Raw genomic sequence first — 18,494 nt, forward strand, 5'->3', positions numbered from 1 at the left:
AAGCAAAAGCTTGCATTTGCCTGGCCCCTCCATTTGATTGTGGGTAAAAATCCATGACAAAGACCTCTTGTTTTCTTAGGCTTCCAGAACTTTCCGCTTCATTGCCCAAGACTCCATTAAAGGTAAGATGCTGTGACTAATGTATCTTTGGGGGGCTTGGAAAAATATTAAGCTTTTATCACATGAGATTAAACATTGCTTATGTACAATTTTATGCATGCTATACCCACCACACACGATGCAAGTCTGTATGGGATATGGATTACATTCTGCCTACTGTTCATAAGAATTTTGAAAATGTCTACAGTTTTGGTAAAAGGGGAAGCACTTAAGCTTTACTCCCAAGGTGGTATATAAAATGTCACTATGGCTAATGTAGCAGGATAACTTTATAAGACTAACCCAGAGGTGAAATTAAGGGGAAGAAAAAAGAGCCCTTTTGCAAGCTTGCTTAAATGTTCTGCATTATCAGTTACAAGAAGTACTTAATCCATATAAGTTGAAACTCATTTGATTTACATCTCATTGACACCAGAACATGGGCAACCAGGGTATGGTTTTTCCAACACAAAGAACCATTTGTGCAGGAATAACAACCACATTTTTCGTTATTTTAAACGATCAAGGAAATTTGTGTAGAGTTTTCATCTGTTATTAGGAAAAGTTTTCCTAGTCCAAACAGTCTACAAACCGCCACCCACAGCTGCTCCACAGCGTGGGTTACAGCTTGTATCTGCCTCCCAGATCTGTAGGCTCAGAGAAGCTAGCCGTAAACAACACCTGATCTTTAAACGTGGCCACACACAGGCAACACAAGGGTCTCAGAGAAGTACGCAACTTAGACGCAGGGAAATAAACACTCCGACCAGTTTGTCGTCGATGCCATTTTCTTGGAGCTTGACTAGAGCTGCTCCAATAATAGATCCCTTGAGAGGGTATAAAGGACATGTCATGGCTTTTAAATAGCATTTTTTTTAAACCCTCCACAATACAACCATATACTGCCTGTGTTGAAAATAGCCAATGCTTTTATGACTAGCTTTGGGGATATAGAGGCTCTGCAAAGAAATAACTAATTTGACATTTAATAAAAAATCAGATTAACATGCTTGACCAGAGACAGTTCTGTTCCATCTTCTACAAGTTGTCAAAATAGTAGTAGGATGTCTTTTTTGGCATGTGAAGAATAGGACTGAAAAGATAAGAGTCAGCAGAGCTAGGACCATAAAAATTTCCATACCAGTTCACATTTAGGGTTTCTCCAGCTTGCTATTGTCTTTTTTTGACTATAAATAGTAATCTGACAGTAATTAATGTTAACTCTAAAAGGGTTACAGATGGTCCCTGCCCTCAAACATCATCACATTTTTTCAATAGTAACTCATTATAGAACCAACTTAAATTCATCAAAACTTATTTATCAAAAATATATATTTCCTTATTTTAAAAAGTTGTTCAAGTAGTAAGCATTTTAAAAAACAAAATCACTCAATACATATCTACATAATCTGCCAAAACTATGACTCTTTCTGCATTTTTAGTTCATGAGTAGCCTGTTTCATCATTGTCATTTTTGACTCATGATTCATCTTTGCTTTTTCAGAGTTCTCAAATCTTTCAAAGTTTTTTTCCCTGTATAGTGTTATTATCATAAGTTTATAAATATAAAGTTTGTATTTCTCATCAGTCCTCTTTTTCCTCTAAAGTTGTCCATTTTATAATTTCCTGATGCAATAATATTCCATTTTATTCATAGGCCACAATTTGTTTAACTATGCCTTGATAGGAGTTTATGCTCTTAATTTCTCCTTTTTTGGCCATCACAAAAAAAATTTATATTTATATATAGATCCTTTTCCTCTTTCTTTGATTTCTTTTGGGGTATAGGGTCAAAATGTATGCAGACTTTGGTAACTTTCTGGACAAAGTGCCAAATCATCTGAACCGGTTCACAGCTCTACTGATCATTCCCTGATGATTCTGTTTTCCCATAGCCCCTTCATCATTTTACTCTTTTGTCATCTTTGCCAGTCTGATAAATATGAGAGGAAACCTCAAAGTGCTTTACTTTGCATTAATCTAATTATTAGTGTTTTGGAAAATGGCTTCTGTTGATACCTTGGATTTCTTCCTTTAAACTTTTCCTGTCCATATCCTTTGATGATTTATCTTTAGGGAATGATTATCAGTTTTTTAAACCTGAATCATTTTCTTGCATATCTTAGAAGTGAAACTTTTGTCAGAGGATATTAAAAAAAGTATAAATACATCTTAAAATGCTTTCAATCTTTTTCACATTTTGAATGTTGGAGTTTAAGTACCACAAATTCATCAGTTTCTATTGAAGTGGTTTTCATTTATCCTAAATTTACCATTTTCAAGTTATCTTATCAGTTTCTCATTTCTAGAATTTATCTCTGCAGTCATAATTTTACCTTTAAAAACTTCATTTTAAGCTTCCATTTTTCCAATTTAGGCCTTTCTAATTTTAACCTTAAGAACTTTCATTTTATCTTCATAGACTGAAGATTGTTAAACTTTTAAAAAATTTATTTTATTTTATCAGTTCTTCATATTGATCATTTTATCTACCCTCAAGACCTTTTCTATTTCTTCCAATTTCATTGTATCTTTCTTATGGTTTGGCAATCAGAACTGAAAAGGTGTGAACACACTATTGTTTCATTCAAGGATGGGGAAATGTTTTCTTTCTGTCTCTAACACTATTCCTAATGATGCTCTCCATACCTTATCAAACTTTGGGTTCACTGCACATTAAATTGAACTGTCTCAAGGAAACAAATACACCATAATGACTTTTAATGATATACTATAGGTAAAGACCTATAAGTCTGTATTTTTCTCAATACAGAAGCTTAGGACCATATGCAAATTTTTTTTTACAAGTCATTTATAAAAATGTTAAATCTGATTTTTGTGCAAGTCCTTATGGACCCTACTTTTTTTCATTTTTAAGATTTTATTTATTTTGAGTTTTACAATTTTACCCCTAATCTTACTTCTCCCCCTCACCCCAGAAAGCAATTTGCCAGATGGACCCTACTGTTAACATCACTTCATCCAGAGAAGTGCCTGTTTAACCATATCCCTTGTTTCTTTCTGAATAATTTGTCCGTTTTTCTGATCATAACTTCCTATCCCTCCATTTCTCCTTTTACCTCATTCCTCCTAAACTTAATCTTCATCCTCACCACTTCTGTTCTGCTTTCCCAGTCCATCATACCTATTGTGACATTATCCTGTCTCATCTTGAAATCTTGATGCTATACTTAAACCATTTCTACTGTATCTTGTTTTCCATTTTTAAGTCGCTTGTTCACTAGTTTTAATCACTATTAATACCATTTCAGACCCTAACCTTGTATTGTCCTTTCATTCACTCTGCATTCCAGCCCAGATGACCCATTTATAGTAAGAATATGTATCGGCTTCATCTCCCACCTTTCTACCATGCTAGTGCCTGGAATATACTCCCTCTTCATCTCCTCCTTTTGGCTTGGAATCTTCCTTCAGGGTTTAGCTGAAATACCACTTAGGGTTTTTTGGATAACCCCTAGTTTGTGCTCTTTCCCTTCTGCACATTATCTTGTAATTATTTTTTGTTTATGTATTATATTCCCTAATAGAATGTAAACATCTTGAAGGTAAGAATTGCTATTCATTTTTTTCTTTTTAATCCCTAGCTCTTAACACACTGTCTTGCTTATAATAGGTTCTTACACATATTATTTAAGTCAGTATTTTATTCCCTGTAATTAAAAAAACAAGCATTTCCCATTCCCATGATGTGTTTTTTACAAAAATCTAAATATATGTTTAACATATTCACAAATTAAGCTAACTGCTGTACTATGAGTACTTAGAAGCCAGACCTGTCTAAGAAACTCACTATATTTTTCTTTATTATGGTATTGATCTCAGAACCCATCTAAACAAGTCAGTTGTCTTATGAAGAATTTCATATTTGAAGCAAATAGTTTTCATTTTGGAATGTCTTCAGTCAGCTTTGCTATGGGATAAACCCATTAAAAAGAAACTGTGATATAAGCAGTTGTGACATCACCTATTTTTAAAATAATTTAGCACCTCACCAGGAAAATTACATAAACATCCTCACAGTCTGGGATTTTTTTAATCCAAATATGAGGATGTAAGTTTTAGCTTTATTAGTTTGTTGTTTGTTTTCAGAAAAGCCCCTTTTCAGCATTAGTTTTCTTGACCTCAAAGCTATCTGTGAATTTACATTTTAAAATGTGCCTCCCAAAAGAACTTGAACTTTGAACTTGGGGAGGTATGTGTGTCTCAATCTTATTTTTAGACTGTTGTTCCTATGTTTTCTAACATTTATCATTGCACACTAAGAAATAAAATATATTTTAATACAATTAAAAATGATGACTATTAATACATTATAAAATAATAATAGAATGTTTACATTTTACTGGGAGAAATTTAAAGAGAACCATTTTTTTAATCCCCTCTGAGTTCTACATTAAGATACCTGCTTTTATCCATGACTTTCAAAACTTTTTATAAGCACCATTTCTTAAAAAGCATTTTATACAAAAATTTGAGGGTCAGAGATGGGCCATGATCAGAGAGAAAATTGTAGACAATTCTAGGATCAGCCTCCTTGTTTCTAGAAGAACACGGATGCTTGGAGTTTACTTTCCATTTTTGTTTTAGAATGTTTCTAGGAACCCCTGCTTCTTGCAACCTCTGTTCTCTAAAAGCTGTATCTTTCATGTTTAGCCTGCTGGCCTCTATTTAGCTTCATGGAAATGTGAGCCCACCCTCTGGCTCTTGACAAGATGTCCACTTTCACTTAGACCCAAGGTTGATGTTAAAAAAGTATAAATATTAGCCTGTGTAAATATTTGACTGTTGCCAGTGTGATCTGATGGGAAAATCACAGGACTGACTCTTGAGGAAAGCCATTGGGGTTGTAATTCCAACTTTACCATGAAGGATCCTTGATCAATCACCTTTCACTATTTATAATATGAGATTACTAGTACCTATCCCAACCACCTCTTAAGAGGGTTCTGATAACAGTACATTTAAAACTGTAATTATGACCAGACTTGGTTCTAAAGAAAAGAGGGGGGGAATATATATATATATATATATATATATATATATATATATATATATATATATATATATATATATATATATATATATATATATCCCTTTTTTTTAGATGTCAAGGAGAGGGAGGATCTAAAGGTGTTTAATTATTCTGCATATATTGTCAGACTCAAGTCAGTGTGTTGGCTAGTTTTATGCTGCTGATTTTTTCATTCATTAATACAAGGGATGACTCTGGATTAAGAATATATTCGGAAATTCAGGTGATATAAAAATAAAAAATAACAAAATTTTTAAAACATTTAAAAATCAAACTATATAAGATTATTTCGGGTATATTTTAATATCTGTAATGGGTGCGAAGAAGCAGCTAAACAACCTAGGTAGAGAGGGTACTGGTTCTGGAATTAAGAAGACTCCTTTTCCTGAGTTCAAATCTAGCCTCAGACACTTAATAGCTGGATGACCTTGGGCAAGTCCCTTAACCCTGTTTGCCTAAAGGAGCTAAAGATGAAAATAGCAAACCATGCCAGTATCTCTAACAAGAAAACCTCAAATGAGGTCATGAAGAGATGGACATCACTGAAAAATAATTCAACAACAATCAGTCACTATCGCCAAAGACCCATGGGACCCATGGAAACATGAATATAACTTTTAGCTTGGTTTTATTTTTATGACATATGGTGAATGATATGCTATGATGTTCTTGAGGTCACCTGTCAGTGAGAGAGATTTTGAGGACTGGTATAGCAGCATTAAATGGCTGTAGCCTAACCCATGAGATGACACTTGCATGGTAGGTTGGTTGGACCCTTTGGCTATGGAACAACAGAGCAGGGGTCTCAGGGGATTTTGATATTAGTTGGCCATGAGCCATGATGACATTTGACACAACTTCATCATTCTGACATTGCAGAAAAGGAAGGTGTCAGATGGGCCTGTAGAAGCAGAAGAAGACTACACTAAGTTTAACAATGTAGATCTGAAGACTAAAAAGGTATGTTGACCAGAGCACTATTGTTAGCTAGTTTTCTAGGGATGTTTATCTTCATGTCATTAAATCACTGGCCACAGAATCCAAGTCTTTTGTCCAAAAACTCTTTGTGATGCAAAGGAAGAGACATGTCAATGGTGTGTAAGCCATGGCAGGGGCTATTGAGCCAAAAAGACTATGAGTACAGACCCCAGGGCTTTCTCTACCTTGTCCCAGGATTAACTTAACTTTATTCTGAGTAGTTTACCAAGAGAAGCTTGGCCACCAGGGGATATGTGGATTTATTTTATATCTATTTGGCCCTAGTAGCTCCTTAAGCTCTAGGCTTTGAAACACTGAGAAGTTTTCAGCCTGAATTAGTAGAGGAGTATCTTCACTGATGGCATTAGAGGTCCCTATCAGGTGATATTCAATTGGCAAATTGAGGTATGCAGCAAACACAGACTATTTTTTGAAGTTCAAAGAAAAATATAGACAATGCTATCTTAACCTTCCTTTTTTTTATCCATAGATTCATTGCTTTAGAACAGTAGTGTCAGATTAGAAAACCAGAAATTAATATTATCTGTGTTGCATTGTATTTTGAAATAGCTAGGAGGCACAGAGGATACAGTGCCAGCCCTGGAGTTAAGGAAGACTCACTTTCCTGAATTCAAATCTGACCTCAGACACTCACTAGCAATGTGACCTTGGGCAAATCATGTAATCCTGTTTGCCTCAGTTTTCTCAGCTATAAAATGAGCTGGTGAAGAAATGGCAGATACTCCAGTGTCTTTGATAAGAAAATCCCAAATGAGATCATAGAGTTGCATGCAACTGAAAAAAAGAATGACTGAACAACATCAAAATTGTATTTCCTAATTACATTTTAATCTGGTTCCTCTACACTCCTGAAGTTTAATACCTTCCTCTCAAAAGAAAGTGTCATTGGTTATTTTAACTATCCTTCCTTCCTGCTCAGAATCATTACAAACTATATTTATTTTGAACACTCCCAGCTAAATGACTGCTTCTCTGTTGAGTAATCTTCAACTCATTATTGTTGTAACCCCCCCCCCCCCTTCCCTCAGACTCAAGTTGTTTCCAGTTTTCGAAGCACATGGCAATTAGGTACAGGGGACTAATTGAGAATTAGTCTAATTCTTATGCTTAATTAAGATATTCAGAGTTTATGTGTTGGGAAAAATTCATGCCCTATTCTTTGCACTTCCCATTAGAGATTGGAATAACAGGCAGCAAGGAGGCAAAGAAAGATGGTACATACTTGAATTTAATGTTTGAGACAAATAGAAATGTGTTATTTTTCACCATCATTTTTTGTGGCTATTTTTGTTTGTTGTGTTGCCTTTTTATAAAGATCTAAACAGAGAGGAAACTTTAGAAACCATATATTATATTTTATTTTATAATCTCTTGAAAATGCTTCAATGGGGATTTTATTTTTTTTACATTTCAGTCATATTGACCAAGTCTTTCTTTGTGGTCTCTCAGCATTCTTTCCCTCTAGCTTAAATGCAAAGCATTGAAATAAACAATTGGCCTATTTGCCTTCTGTTGGTTCTGCCTGTTACACGTAACAAAAAAGAAAAAAAAAAGCAACCAGGGAGCAAGAAAATGCAGCAACTTAAATTTCAGGATTGTTAGACATTAGCTTTTGAAAATACAATTGACAAAGCACTTCTTTGACAGCTCCCCTCCCCCTACCAAAAAATTTAGGGAAACCATCCTCCTGTTTCCATGATGCTTTGCTAATACTGATCATCTTTTGAATATTATCACTTTCTTTTTAGTTTCCCATAGAGTTCAAGAATAAAATCAAACAGTAAATGTGTGTGAATTATTCATCATCTGTAAGACAAGGCTGTAATTCAGCCCACTGACAGCCCAGAGTGTTGGATCACTGGGAGATTGAACTGCTGCATGCGTCAGTCCCATTGTCTGCATCACTGCCCTTAATGTCCCCTCAAGAACGATTCTCCCAAAGTAAGCCATTGGCTGCAATCTTCCCTTCGAACAGAAGGAGACGGTTTTGCCTTCTGGCTCTTTTTAGAATGTTCTATGCTTCTTAGATCTGAGTTCTGAATAGAATTCAAAACTAATTTTTTGTTGAGTAATCACACCCTTATGAAGCGTGGAGCCATGAAGGCTATAATTCCCAGTAATAGACTTTGAGAAGTGTGCCATGCTTGTGGTTTTTGCACATAGGCTTTTCAAAGGATGACTGTCTTACAGCTTTACTGATCCAATTTCTCCCTCTCATTTTTATTAACAGACAAATAGCAAAATGACGGCAGCTCAGAAGGCTCTGGCTAAAGTTGACAAGAGTGGAATGAGAAGTATTTCCACCTTTTTTGGCACAAAAGCTAAAGCAGGAAAATAAGAATATTAAAGTCTTTTTAAAAATCTAGATGAACCTCTTTCTGATTTTTTAAAATATATATATATATATATTTATCCTGTTACCATCTCTCCCACCTTTCCAATAAAATAAAATATGACTTTTCAGAAGAAATATTGGACTGTTATTTTCATTTTTCATTCAGCAAAATTGTGTCTAGGATATTTCTGTGTCCCAGAGCACAAAAAAAAAATGGCAAAAAAAAGAAAAACCAGGCATAGCTTTTGTAGACTTTTTGTAACCAGAGGGTCATATTTAACAAAAACTAAAGCTTTTCAAAATCTCACAGCCATGGGTTTGTATTTTATACCCCTGCCTGTTTTGATGGTTGGGCAAGGGGGGGGGGTAGGGATGGGTTGGCAAGAAAGAGAAAAGTAATCAAGTAAATAGAATTAATGTACAACCATACGATTTCTTCAATAAACACATATACTAAAAACATTTGGATGGAGGGATGGTTCTTTATGGAACTTTGATGGATTGTGAGCATAACAATATGATTTTCATGGTCTTCTTGAGAGAAATTAGCCAAATCCCAAAGGTGTTAAATTAACTAGGCATTTATGGCCTCACTGCCCCCTTAGCATGCCACGTGGGGAATCTGGGGGCAATCAAGAGAGGATGCCCCCTTCCTGGCAAGCCTTTTTCCTCCATATGTTTTTAAAGCAGGTCAATTTGTGTTTGGTGAGAAGTGGAGCACAAAAAGCTTGGAAACAGATGGTTGCTAGGGCTAAAAACAGAGACCACTGGTGCGATGATGTGGGAAGTGAGAATAAGACTCAGAAGAAAAATATAAGTTTTAAGGTAAAGAGTACAGATAAGGAAAAAATCTAGAGGCCACCAAGTTGAGGAATTGGAACCAGGACCACAAGTAAACTGGTTCTCTGCAAGGAGCAGGGGGATGGATCATTAAGGTTCAAATATTTTGGCTTCTTCCTTGCCTGTCATTCCTATGTCCTGAGGGAGATGGATATTCTGAGCATGTTCAGTTGATCGAACCATGTAGTAAATATTAAGTAAAACTGTACTGATGTCCAATACAAAGGCATTATCAATGCTTACTAAAATTTAGAACCTCCCTTCCTGTCTCCTGTGCCCCACAGTGTTGTATTTAACTTGAATACCAACATGACAGAACTTAAAATATTTGAAGGCAACTATCATTCTTCTCTTCTAACCTCAAGTCTTGTCCAGGTTGAAAATCCCCAGTTCCTTCATCTGGTCCTCATATAATATGAACTCATCATACAATGAACTCACATTCTGGTTGCCCTCCTCTATTTTCTCCAACTTAGTCTTCTCCCTCTTAAGTTTGTGCCTTGCCTCAGTGATTATCTCCAGTTTATAGAGGCTTCTATATAGTGGCATTGGATGAAGCGTTGGATGTGGAGTCAAGAAGACCCGAGTTCAAATCTTAACTTGAACACCTGCTTAACTGAATCTAACCAAGGTTCTTAAACTCTGTCTCAGTTTTCTTGTCTGTAAAATGGCAATCATAATAGTACCTATCTCCTTGTGTTGTTGTGGAGGATAAAATGATCTGATATTTGCACTGTTCTCAGATCTTAGAGATAGATGGTGTGTCTTATGGACCAACAAAGAGGCTAGTATCACTGGGTCAAAGAGTACATGACTGGAATGTATAAGATATAAGAAAACTAGAAAAGTTGAGTAGGGGAGTATATTTTGAAGGAGTTTGAAAACCAAGTAGAGAATTTTGTATTTGATCTTGGAGGTGATGGTCAATGATAATTAGCAAATACTTATTAAACATTGAATATATCCCATCTCTGAGGACAAAAATATGATAAAAAATATAGAGAGCTGCAAGAGTTTATTGAGTTGTGGGGAGGGGTGAATGACATGAATGAACCTGCACTTTAGGAAAATGACTTTGGCAGCTGAATTGAGGATGGACTGGAGTGAGGGGAGAGGAGCCAGGTAGGGCCTTCAAGGGTTATTGCAATGGTCCAGAAACGAGGTGATGAAGTCCTGTATGGTAAGAGATGTCAGGAGGTAAAAATGACAGACCTTGGCAACAAATTGAATATGGGGATGAGAGGTTGTGAGGAGTTGAGGATAACATCTAAATTGTAAGCCTAAGGGACTGGGAGGATGGTGCTCTCAACAGTAATGGGAAAGTTGGAGCAGAGGGAAGATTTAAGGGGAAAGATAAGTTCATTTTTGACATGTATTTAAAATGTACAATTCACGGTGTCTGAAAAGCAGTTAAAGGTCTGGAGGTCAGCAAAGAGGTTTTAACTGTATAAATAGATCTGAGAATCATCAACCTAGATGATAATTAAATCCCAGGAGCTGATGAGAACACCAATTCCCATATTTGTTGTACATTTCACTGGAAATTCCTCTTAAGGTGACATAAAACTATGGGTGACTCTTTGAGATTCTCCATTCAGTTCATCCAATTGTTTGACCTATATCACTTTATTTTTCCCCCACAAGAATTTATGTGAATTATTTTATTGAATGCTAATTTAATATAAAAGTAAACTATCTACAGCATTCCCCTGATCTACCAGCTTGATAAATCTATCCCAAAAGGAAATTAGCTGGCTTGACTTATGTTGGGTTCTTTGGAATTATGCTTTTCTTTCAGCTACTTCTTTAATAGTAATCTTGAATATTGCCAGCCAAAGTCTAGCCATGGGTTGTACATGCTATTATCTTTTTTTTTTTCAGTTGGGACAACTTATCCATTTCCAGTCATCAGTAATTTCCCTTTTCTATATAATGATATATCTTGGTTATTATGTCTATCATTTTTCCCATTTTTATGTATTTCTTTCATCTTGACCTGTTGTGATTTGAACACATCGAGGACTGCACCATGCTATCTTACTGTCTCCTTATCTTACAAGATAAGCCACTTTTGTTTCACACTTTGAAGTCAAAAGGACCTAAGGAAAAAGAGAATTGATTCTTTCCACCTTCTCTCTCTTGTCCTTTACCATTTCCCCTTGTGTCCCAAGCATGGCCTTTTCCTTCTTTGAACCTTCCTTTTCCCTAATAGAGCTTACTTACACAACAGCTTTTTTCCCCTTTACTTTTCCTCCTTAATCTCAGCCTATTTGGATCTTTGGTTCTCTCACATTCTTCTTAAAGTATTAGACATGCTTTTGTATTTACACTCAATTACTTGCTCTTGATAATGTCTAATTTAAGTTCTCAGGTAAATTCTTAATTCATTCACATTGGTCTCTTGAGTCAATTCCTATTTTTCTTCCTTATTGGAATTATTCCTCTGTGAAGACAGGACATGGACAAGGAAATAGCCTGTGATTTCTTTGGGATGGGGACCTTCTGGATAAAGGTACTCCCTCTGCCAAATCCATTCTTTAGCTTCCCTATAACTTATGGAATTCACAGTAGCTAGGATACTAGAAGAAAAAGTCAGTTGCCTAGGATCTCACATGAGTTTTTCAAATCTAGCCTCAGACATAATAGCTGTGTGACCCTGAGCAAGTCATTTAACTTCTCTTTGCCTCCATTTCCTCATTTGTAAAATAGGGGTAATGATAGCAGCTCATTCCCAATGTTGTTGTAAGGATCGAATAAGATAATAATAGTAAATTACTTAGCATAGAATTTAACACCCATAGTAAGTGAAATTTAAATGTTAGTTATTATTTCTCAGAGGCAAGACCTGAATTCAGGTCTTTCTGATTCTAAGATCAGTTATCTCTCAGGTTTTTTATTTTATTTTTTTCCTTTTTTTGTGTCCTGGATCCCTTTAGTGCTCTGGAAAACATTATTCTCAGAATAATATTTTTAAATAATTAAAGGAAATGAAATTTTAGTTAGAAGTTAGTGAAAATAAATTTATGTATGTCTAGATAATGCATGTGTGTGTGTGTGTGTGTGTGTGTGTGTGTGTGTGTGTCCTGGACCCCTTTGTTTACCTGAGGAAGCCTAGTATCTTCAGAATAGTACTTTTAAGTAATTAAAGAAAATGTGAAATTTTAGTTAGAGATTAGTGAATATACATACATTGTATATTCACCATATATGTCACATTGTCAAGCATATATGCATACACATGTCCTCCGAAATCATGCCCCCAAATCTCTCCACATATCTCTCCACATATGTTAATTCATAATTAATTCATAATTAATCTCTCCACATATTAATGCATTTAGGAACATATTAACTAGAAATTAGTGTCAACAAGAAATAGATAACCAATCAGCTGTGGCTGTGTGGTTCTTCTCTCCCAATCACATGGCTCATGTTCCAAACCACATCACCACCACCCCCATTCTGCAGCTCCTCTAGCTCTCTTCATTACACTAATTTCATCACTCTCTTTCCTTCTAAGGACTTCGTTCTTTGTCCTCTTCAGATCAGCACAACAGCACTGTTGCTGGATAGCAGAAATAATTGACTATCCTTTTTCTTATTTGTAACATCAGTATTAGCATTGTACCTCACACATATTAGATATTTATCGAATATGTTTTGTATTGTAATTAGAGGGTACAGACTTTTCACTTGTGACCTATCATTTAACAGCTGAGCAGATAACAGCCAGATTGGATAATTCATCCATCACCTAATCATTTTCTGTTTCCAGACAGATAAATGGACATAAGTATATGTGTATATCCACACATATTTTATGCATTATATATACATATGTTCAAACAGATATGTGTGTATATATATTTTTAATTTCAGGACATCCCATTTGGGGAAAGAGATGATAGGCTTCACTGATTTGGGGATTACATCCTAATTTTTCTACCCACACACTAGTCATTTCTTTACTACTGTAAAGTTCTGTACTGTTGTTCTGTAAATTGTAAGTTCTAAAAGAGCCAATCCCTGGCTCTAGCCTCTTTCCAATAAGAAAAGTGTCAGTGTCTAACTTAGAAGTCTGCCTCTGTCCCAAGGTACCCTGGTTGTTGGTAACTTAAATCTATTCTCATCCCTGCTGGGTTCTTCTGCTTTAATTCCCACAAACCTCCCAACTGCCTAGATTTTTGACCATCTGCTTTCCCTTCTTCCTATTTTCTAGGATTTGTGCCCACTTTGTCCCTGCTTTGACTTCTGGCCCAGGCTATTACTCTGGCTTTCTTGGCTCTAACTTTCTGTCCTTCCTTTTTAGACACATATTGGGCTACATTATATGAAGACAATGGAAAGAACACAGGATTTGGAGTCAAAAGTCCTGGTTTCAAACTTAGATCTAATGATTAGTGATTGTTTGACTTAAGAGCAGTCCTTTAAGGTCTGGGAGCATTTGATTTAGATAAAAATCCAGAAAATCAATATGGTAGAAGGAATACTGAATTTGAAGTCACAAGATCAAAGATTTATAAGATTTCAGAGGTCATCTAATTCATCCCCTCATTTTTGCAAGTGAGGAAATTGAGGCCCAAGGAAATGAAGCAATTTGCCCAAAGTCCACAAGTATTAATTTGAAATACTAAAGTTTTAACCCAGGGCCTTTGACACCAAAAATATGAATTATTTCCACTCATTTCCATGATTGAAATTCTGTCTCTCTCCCTCTGTCTCTGCCTCTCTGTCTCTTTCTGTCTCTATCTCTGTATGTCCCTCTGTCTGTCTCTCCCTCTGTCTCTGTCTCTCACTCTGCCTCTTTCTGTCTCTCTTTTGCTGTCTCTATCTCTTTTGTTGTCTCTGTCTCTCTGTCTCTGTCTCTGACTCTCTGTCTCTGTCTCTCTCTGTCTCTCTGTCTCTCTGTCTCTCTGTCTCTCTGTCTCTCTGTCTCTCTGTCTCTCTCTCTCTCTCTCTCTCTCTCTCTCTCTCTCTCTCTCTCTCTCCTTCTCACTCCTCTTCCATTCTTATTGGTTCAACTATCATCTCTATGTAGATGACTTCTGGGATCTCTAGTTTCTCTTCCAAGCTAGTTTCTTTTTCTTTAATCCATCATCCACAAAGCTGCCAAAATAATTTTTCTAAAGCAGAAATCTGAGCATGATATTCCCTTTGAGCCTTCAGTGACTCCCAATTGCCTATAGGAAAAAAAAAGCACAAATTCCTCATCTGATCATTTAAGGCCCTTATGGCATCATTCTACCTTTCCTAGTTTAATATATAAACTCTGTTTCAACACATTGACTGAATGTTCTTCCCTGAACTCAACCTTCCTCCTTCTCCTTCCATGCCTTTTCACAATGCCTCTACTGCCTTGTCTCCACAACTTTGCCTTTGAGAATCCCTAATTTCCTTCAAGGTTCAGCTAGTATTTGTCTTGTATGGGAAACCTTTCCTGATTCCTTTAGTTGCTCAGTCACCCGAATTGCTTTCCCCCCGCCCAGACCTATGGAGCTCCCTATGAGGAAATTTATGCTAAGCTCTAACTTACAGTGTTAAAATGCTGCCTGAGACACTGCAAGGTCATAGAGCCACACAGGGTCTGAACTCAGGTCTTTTTGACTTCCAAGTTGGTTTTCTATTTCCTTAGATGATGTGGAATCATAGACAGGGTCAATGGACCATCTGGTCCAATAAGAGGGATTGCATTAACACATTGATATCAGGTTTTAAGGTCTACAATGACTTTTCTTATAACAATCCTGTGAAATAAGTCATAGAAACTTTATCTTTTCCATTTTACAACTCAGGAAACTGGGGCTTAGGTTAAATGCTGGGTCCAAAGGCACAGCCCTAAGGTATAACACCTATATAGTGGATAAACTGTTGGACCTGCCTTCTTATTTGAAACCAGAAAGAAATAAATGACTGTTTCAAAGTTGGAATCCCAGTGTCATTCTAGTCCAACAGAGATCTCATTTCAACACATGAAGATGGAGGAGAGGTCCTTTTCAGAATAGTGAACTGTGTCTTCATGCTCTTTGGCTTTTGCTTGGGGTTTGACTAGAAAGTTGGGATCATGAAAGGGTGGAATATACACTGTGACTGAAAAAGTAGATTGGAGCCAGATTGTGGAGGGACTTGAAATTCAGACATTCATACTGAAATATGAACAGAGAAGCATGAGTTTGAATATAGAGTAAAATAACTTTTATTCTCTAAGCAACAGGTCAGTTAAATCATCCAGTGGATAGAGCAGAGAATTTGGAACCAAGAAGATTCATCTTCTGAAGTTCAACTCTGGATTCAAACTCTTATTAGTAAATCACATAATATAGTTGCTTCAGTTTCCTCAGCTATAAAATGAACCAGAGAAGGAAATGGCAAACTGCACCACTCTCTTTGCCAGCAAAACCCCAAATAGGAAAACAGAAAATTGGACACAATTCTGAAATAACTAAACAATAAATCATTAAAATCATTAAATCAATCATTAAAACCTTCAGGTAGGGAAGCAATGTGATCATGCCTTAATTCTATCCATTATACAGATTATATAAAAGGAATTACTTTGACACCAGTGTGAAAGATAATTTGAAAAGTTTAGAGATTGGAGGCAGAAAGACCAGTAAAAAAGCTATTAAAATAGCCCAGAAGAAATGTAACAAGGCCACAAATTAGAGTAGCATCAGAGGAACTGGAAAAGAAGGATAAAAAGGCTTTTATAAATGAATTGGAGTTGGCAATATCTGGGAATTGATGGAGTTTGAGAAGTGAAGACAAGTCCCCTAAATGTTCAAACTTGGGTGTCTGAAGAGTTGATGTAGAGAAAAGGAAATTAGAAGGAATGGGTTTACTTGGAGATGTGTCTGAAAAAGAGAAGAGGAAAGGGGAAAAAAAATCTTTGCTCTTGAATTCACAGTCTAATGGGGATAGGTACTAAATTATTATCCACATTTTACAGGTGATGGTACTGAGGCTGAAAAAAAAAGGTTAAGTGACTTATGCAGAGTCATGCAGGTAATAAGAGTCAGAATTTGTACTTTCTGACACCAAGGCCAGCCTTCTGTCCAGTGTATCACCTAGCTGCTGTTACAACTAGACAATAGTGTCACAGGTGTTGTAAATACATAGAAACAGCAACTTTCCCTTCATCTCCACATACAGCTGTTTTCTAGGAGGGAGCACATTCCTGGGAGAAATAGGCATGACTTCCTGAAAAGGAAGCCAAGATTCAGAATAAGGACTGAGCCCTTGGCCGACAATGGAAATGACTCTTTTAGGACACCACTTCTGTTTCCCTCTTTCTCTAGATGGCAGCCCCAAGACAACAGAAGACTTAAGGCAAGGACTGAGTAGGAAGCTGGGCTGCATCCTTTGCTACTTCAACCACAACTTTTTCTTCTACATCTTCTATAAAATCAATATGATGATGGTGGGAAGAGAGGTGGGGCTGGATATTTTAAAACTTACAAACTTATCAGAGACTTCATTCTGGAATGTAATTTTATACTCTATTCAGCACTTTTAAGTCTATTTTGGATGTTTCTTCATAGAAGAGTCGATCCTACCATGTAACGATTTTCCCTAAAGCCAACTGATATGATTCTCCCACAAAGCTTGAAAACCTTTCAGAAGTGTTGACTGCCCGTTATCCCTTCCTGTACATTCACAGCTAATCACAGAGGCATTCAGGTACTATAATCATAAAGAAAAATAGAGAAGTCAGATTTCCAGACCTCCTTTTGTCTTCTTAAAAAATAAAACTAAAAAAAACTCCACACCACACAGCTCATTACCTCCAAGTTCAAAATGTCAGCTTTGCAAAAAACTCGCTGTAAAATTTGGGTTGTTTAAATACCTTCCTGCAATAGTCCATTTTGCATTGTTTTCCCTGGGGTTATGTCAACCTCTCCATGATATATGCATGTTTCCAGGTATGTACAGTGCATCTCTAAGCACTTGACTCCAGGTTAAAAGCTGTGGTGAACTGAATTTCAACTCACAGTTAAAAAAAAAAAGCCAAACCTTTAACATACCCCCAAACCAGAAAAATCAACCAAAAAAAATTTGACCCTTCTTTGCCCCATATCAATTTGGCTGTTTTAAATTTATAAAGATACCCAAACATGTGCATTTTATAGTCTCTAAGAGCTATAAACATGGCTTCATTTTTAAGAGATTTGTCCGGTATGTGTATTTTCGTTGAAGAGGAGGGAGGTGGGGAGCAGTGGGCGGAGATGGAGCCAAGGAATAATTGCCTTGGAATTTCAGTGTATTGGGAATACATCTGAAAGGGAGTGGGTATTCATGCACAAATGTCATGATGTTTTGGTTAGCAGCCACTTGCCATGTAACAAGAGCAGGATGACTCTTGAAGGAACTGAGAAATGTAGGACTGGAACTCAGAGAATCAGTTGGGGTTGGAAATATAGGTTGGGTGGGGATGGGAAGAAGATGGAGAGAGATAGGATTAGCCTGAAGAAGAGTAAGGAGGGTATGACAACTGTCTTTAAGTACTTGAAGATCTCTCATGTTCAATACTTAACCCTTCTTCCCTTTGGTTATCTCAAAGCAAAAACAAGAGAAGTGGTTTGAAGCTGCAAAGAGGCAAATTTGGGTATAATCCCTGGGGGGGGGGGGGGGGGGGGACAACTTCCTAACACTTAAAACTGTCCAAAAGTGAAATAAACTGCCTTAGGAGATGGTTTTCTCTCTTTGGAGACTTTTAAGGAAAAGCTGGATTACTATGTGTTATATATAATGGAAATTCCTTTTAAGTATGTTTTTTGACAAGATGCCTGTTCACTAATTAACTCCAACAGGAAGACTATGAAAGTGAGATTGGGGTGTCCCCTTTTTTAAAAAATGATCTTCTTTTAGAAATATAGTTAATACTCTGTCAGATAAATTGAACTTAACTCTCAGAAGTCACACATGGATTTCCACTTATTATGAATTTCCCCTCATCATCTCTTCCACTTTTGCTTCTCTTTGTTCTCTCATCCACTTAACATCTAAGTAGAAAGTGGTCAAAGAAGAGTTTACTTAATATTTGTGATCTGTAAGTGATATATTATAGGGGTATATATACACAAATATATATATATATTTTTTTTCCCTTAACTTTAAAAGAATTTTTTGAAATTTTCTTTTTATAATGCAAATATTTACAGATCCTTCTCA

At 36.3% G+C, this 18,494-nt stretch overlaps 1 protein-coding gene across 3 annotated transcripts in view; it reads left to right on the plus strand.

Annotated features, from left to right (window-relative positions):
* RNASEH2B (ribonuclease H2 subunit B) overlaps window positions 1-17,923 on the plus strand; it is an 89,143-nt gene extending 71,220 nt beyond the window's left edge. For 2 of the 3 annotated variants that reach the window (XM_074217169.1, XM_074217167.1), the window contains exons 9-11: window positions 80-122; window positions 6,032-6,112; window positions 8,382-8,621. In XM_074217169.1, the coding sequence (XP_074073270.1) occupies window positions 80-122; window positions 6,032-6,112; window positions 8,382-8,489 (232 nt within the window). In that variant the 3' untranslated portion in view covers window positions 8,490-8,621. Of the gene's footprint in view, window positions 1-79; window positions 123-6,031; window positions 6,113-8,381; window positions 8,622-16,621 lie in introns of those variants that run through there. The other variant, XM_074217168.1, reaches the window with a different exon arrangement.
* Window positions 17,924-18,494: the final 571 nt, after the last annotated feature.

Source organism: Macrotis lagotis, chromosome 1 (assembly GCF_037893015.1).
Source record: "Macrotis lagotis isolate mMagLag1 chromosome 1, bilby.v1.9.chrom.fasta, whole genome shotgun sequence".
NCBI classification, from domain to species: domain Eukaryota; kingdom Metazoa; phylum Chordata; class Mammalia; order Peramelemorphia; family Peramelidae; genus Macrotis; species Macrotis lagotis.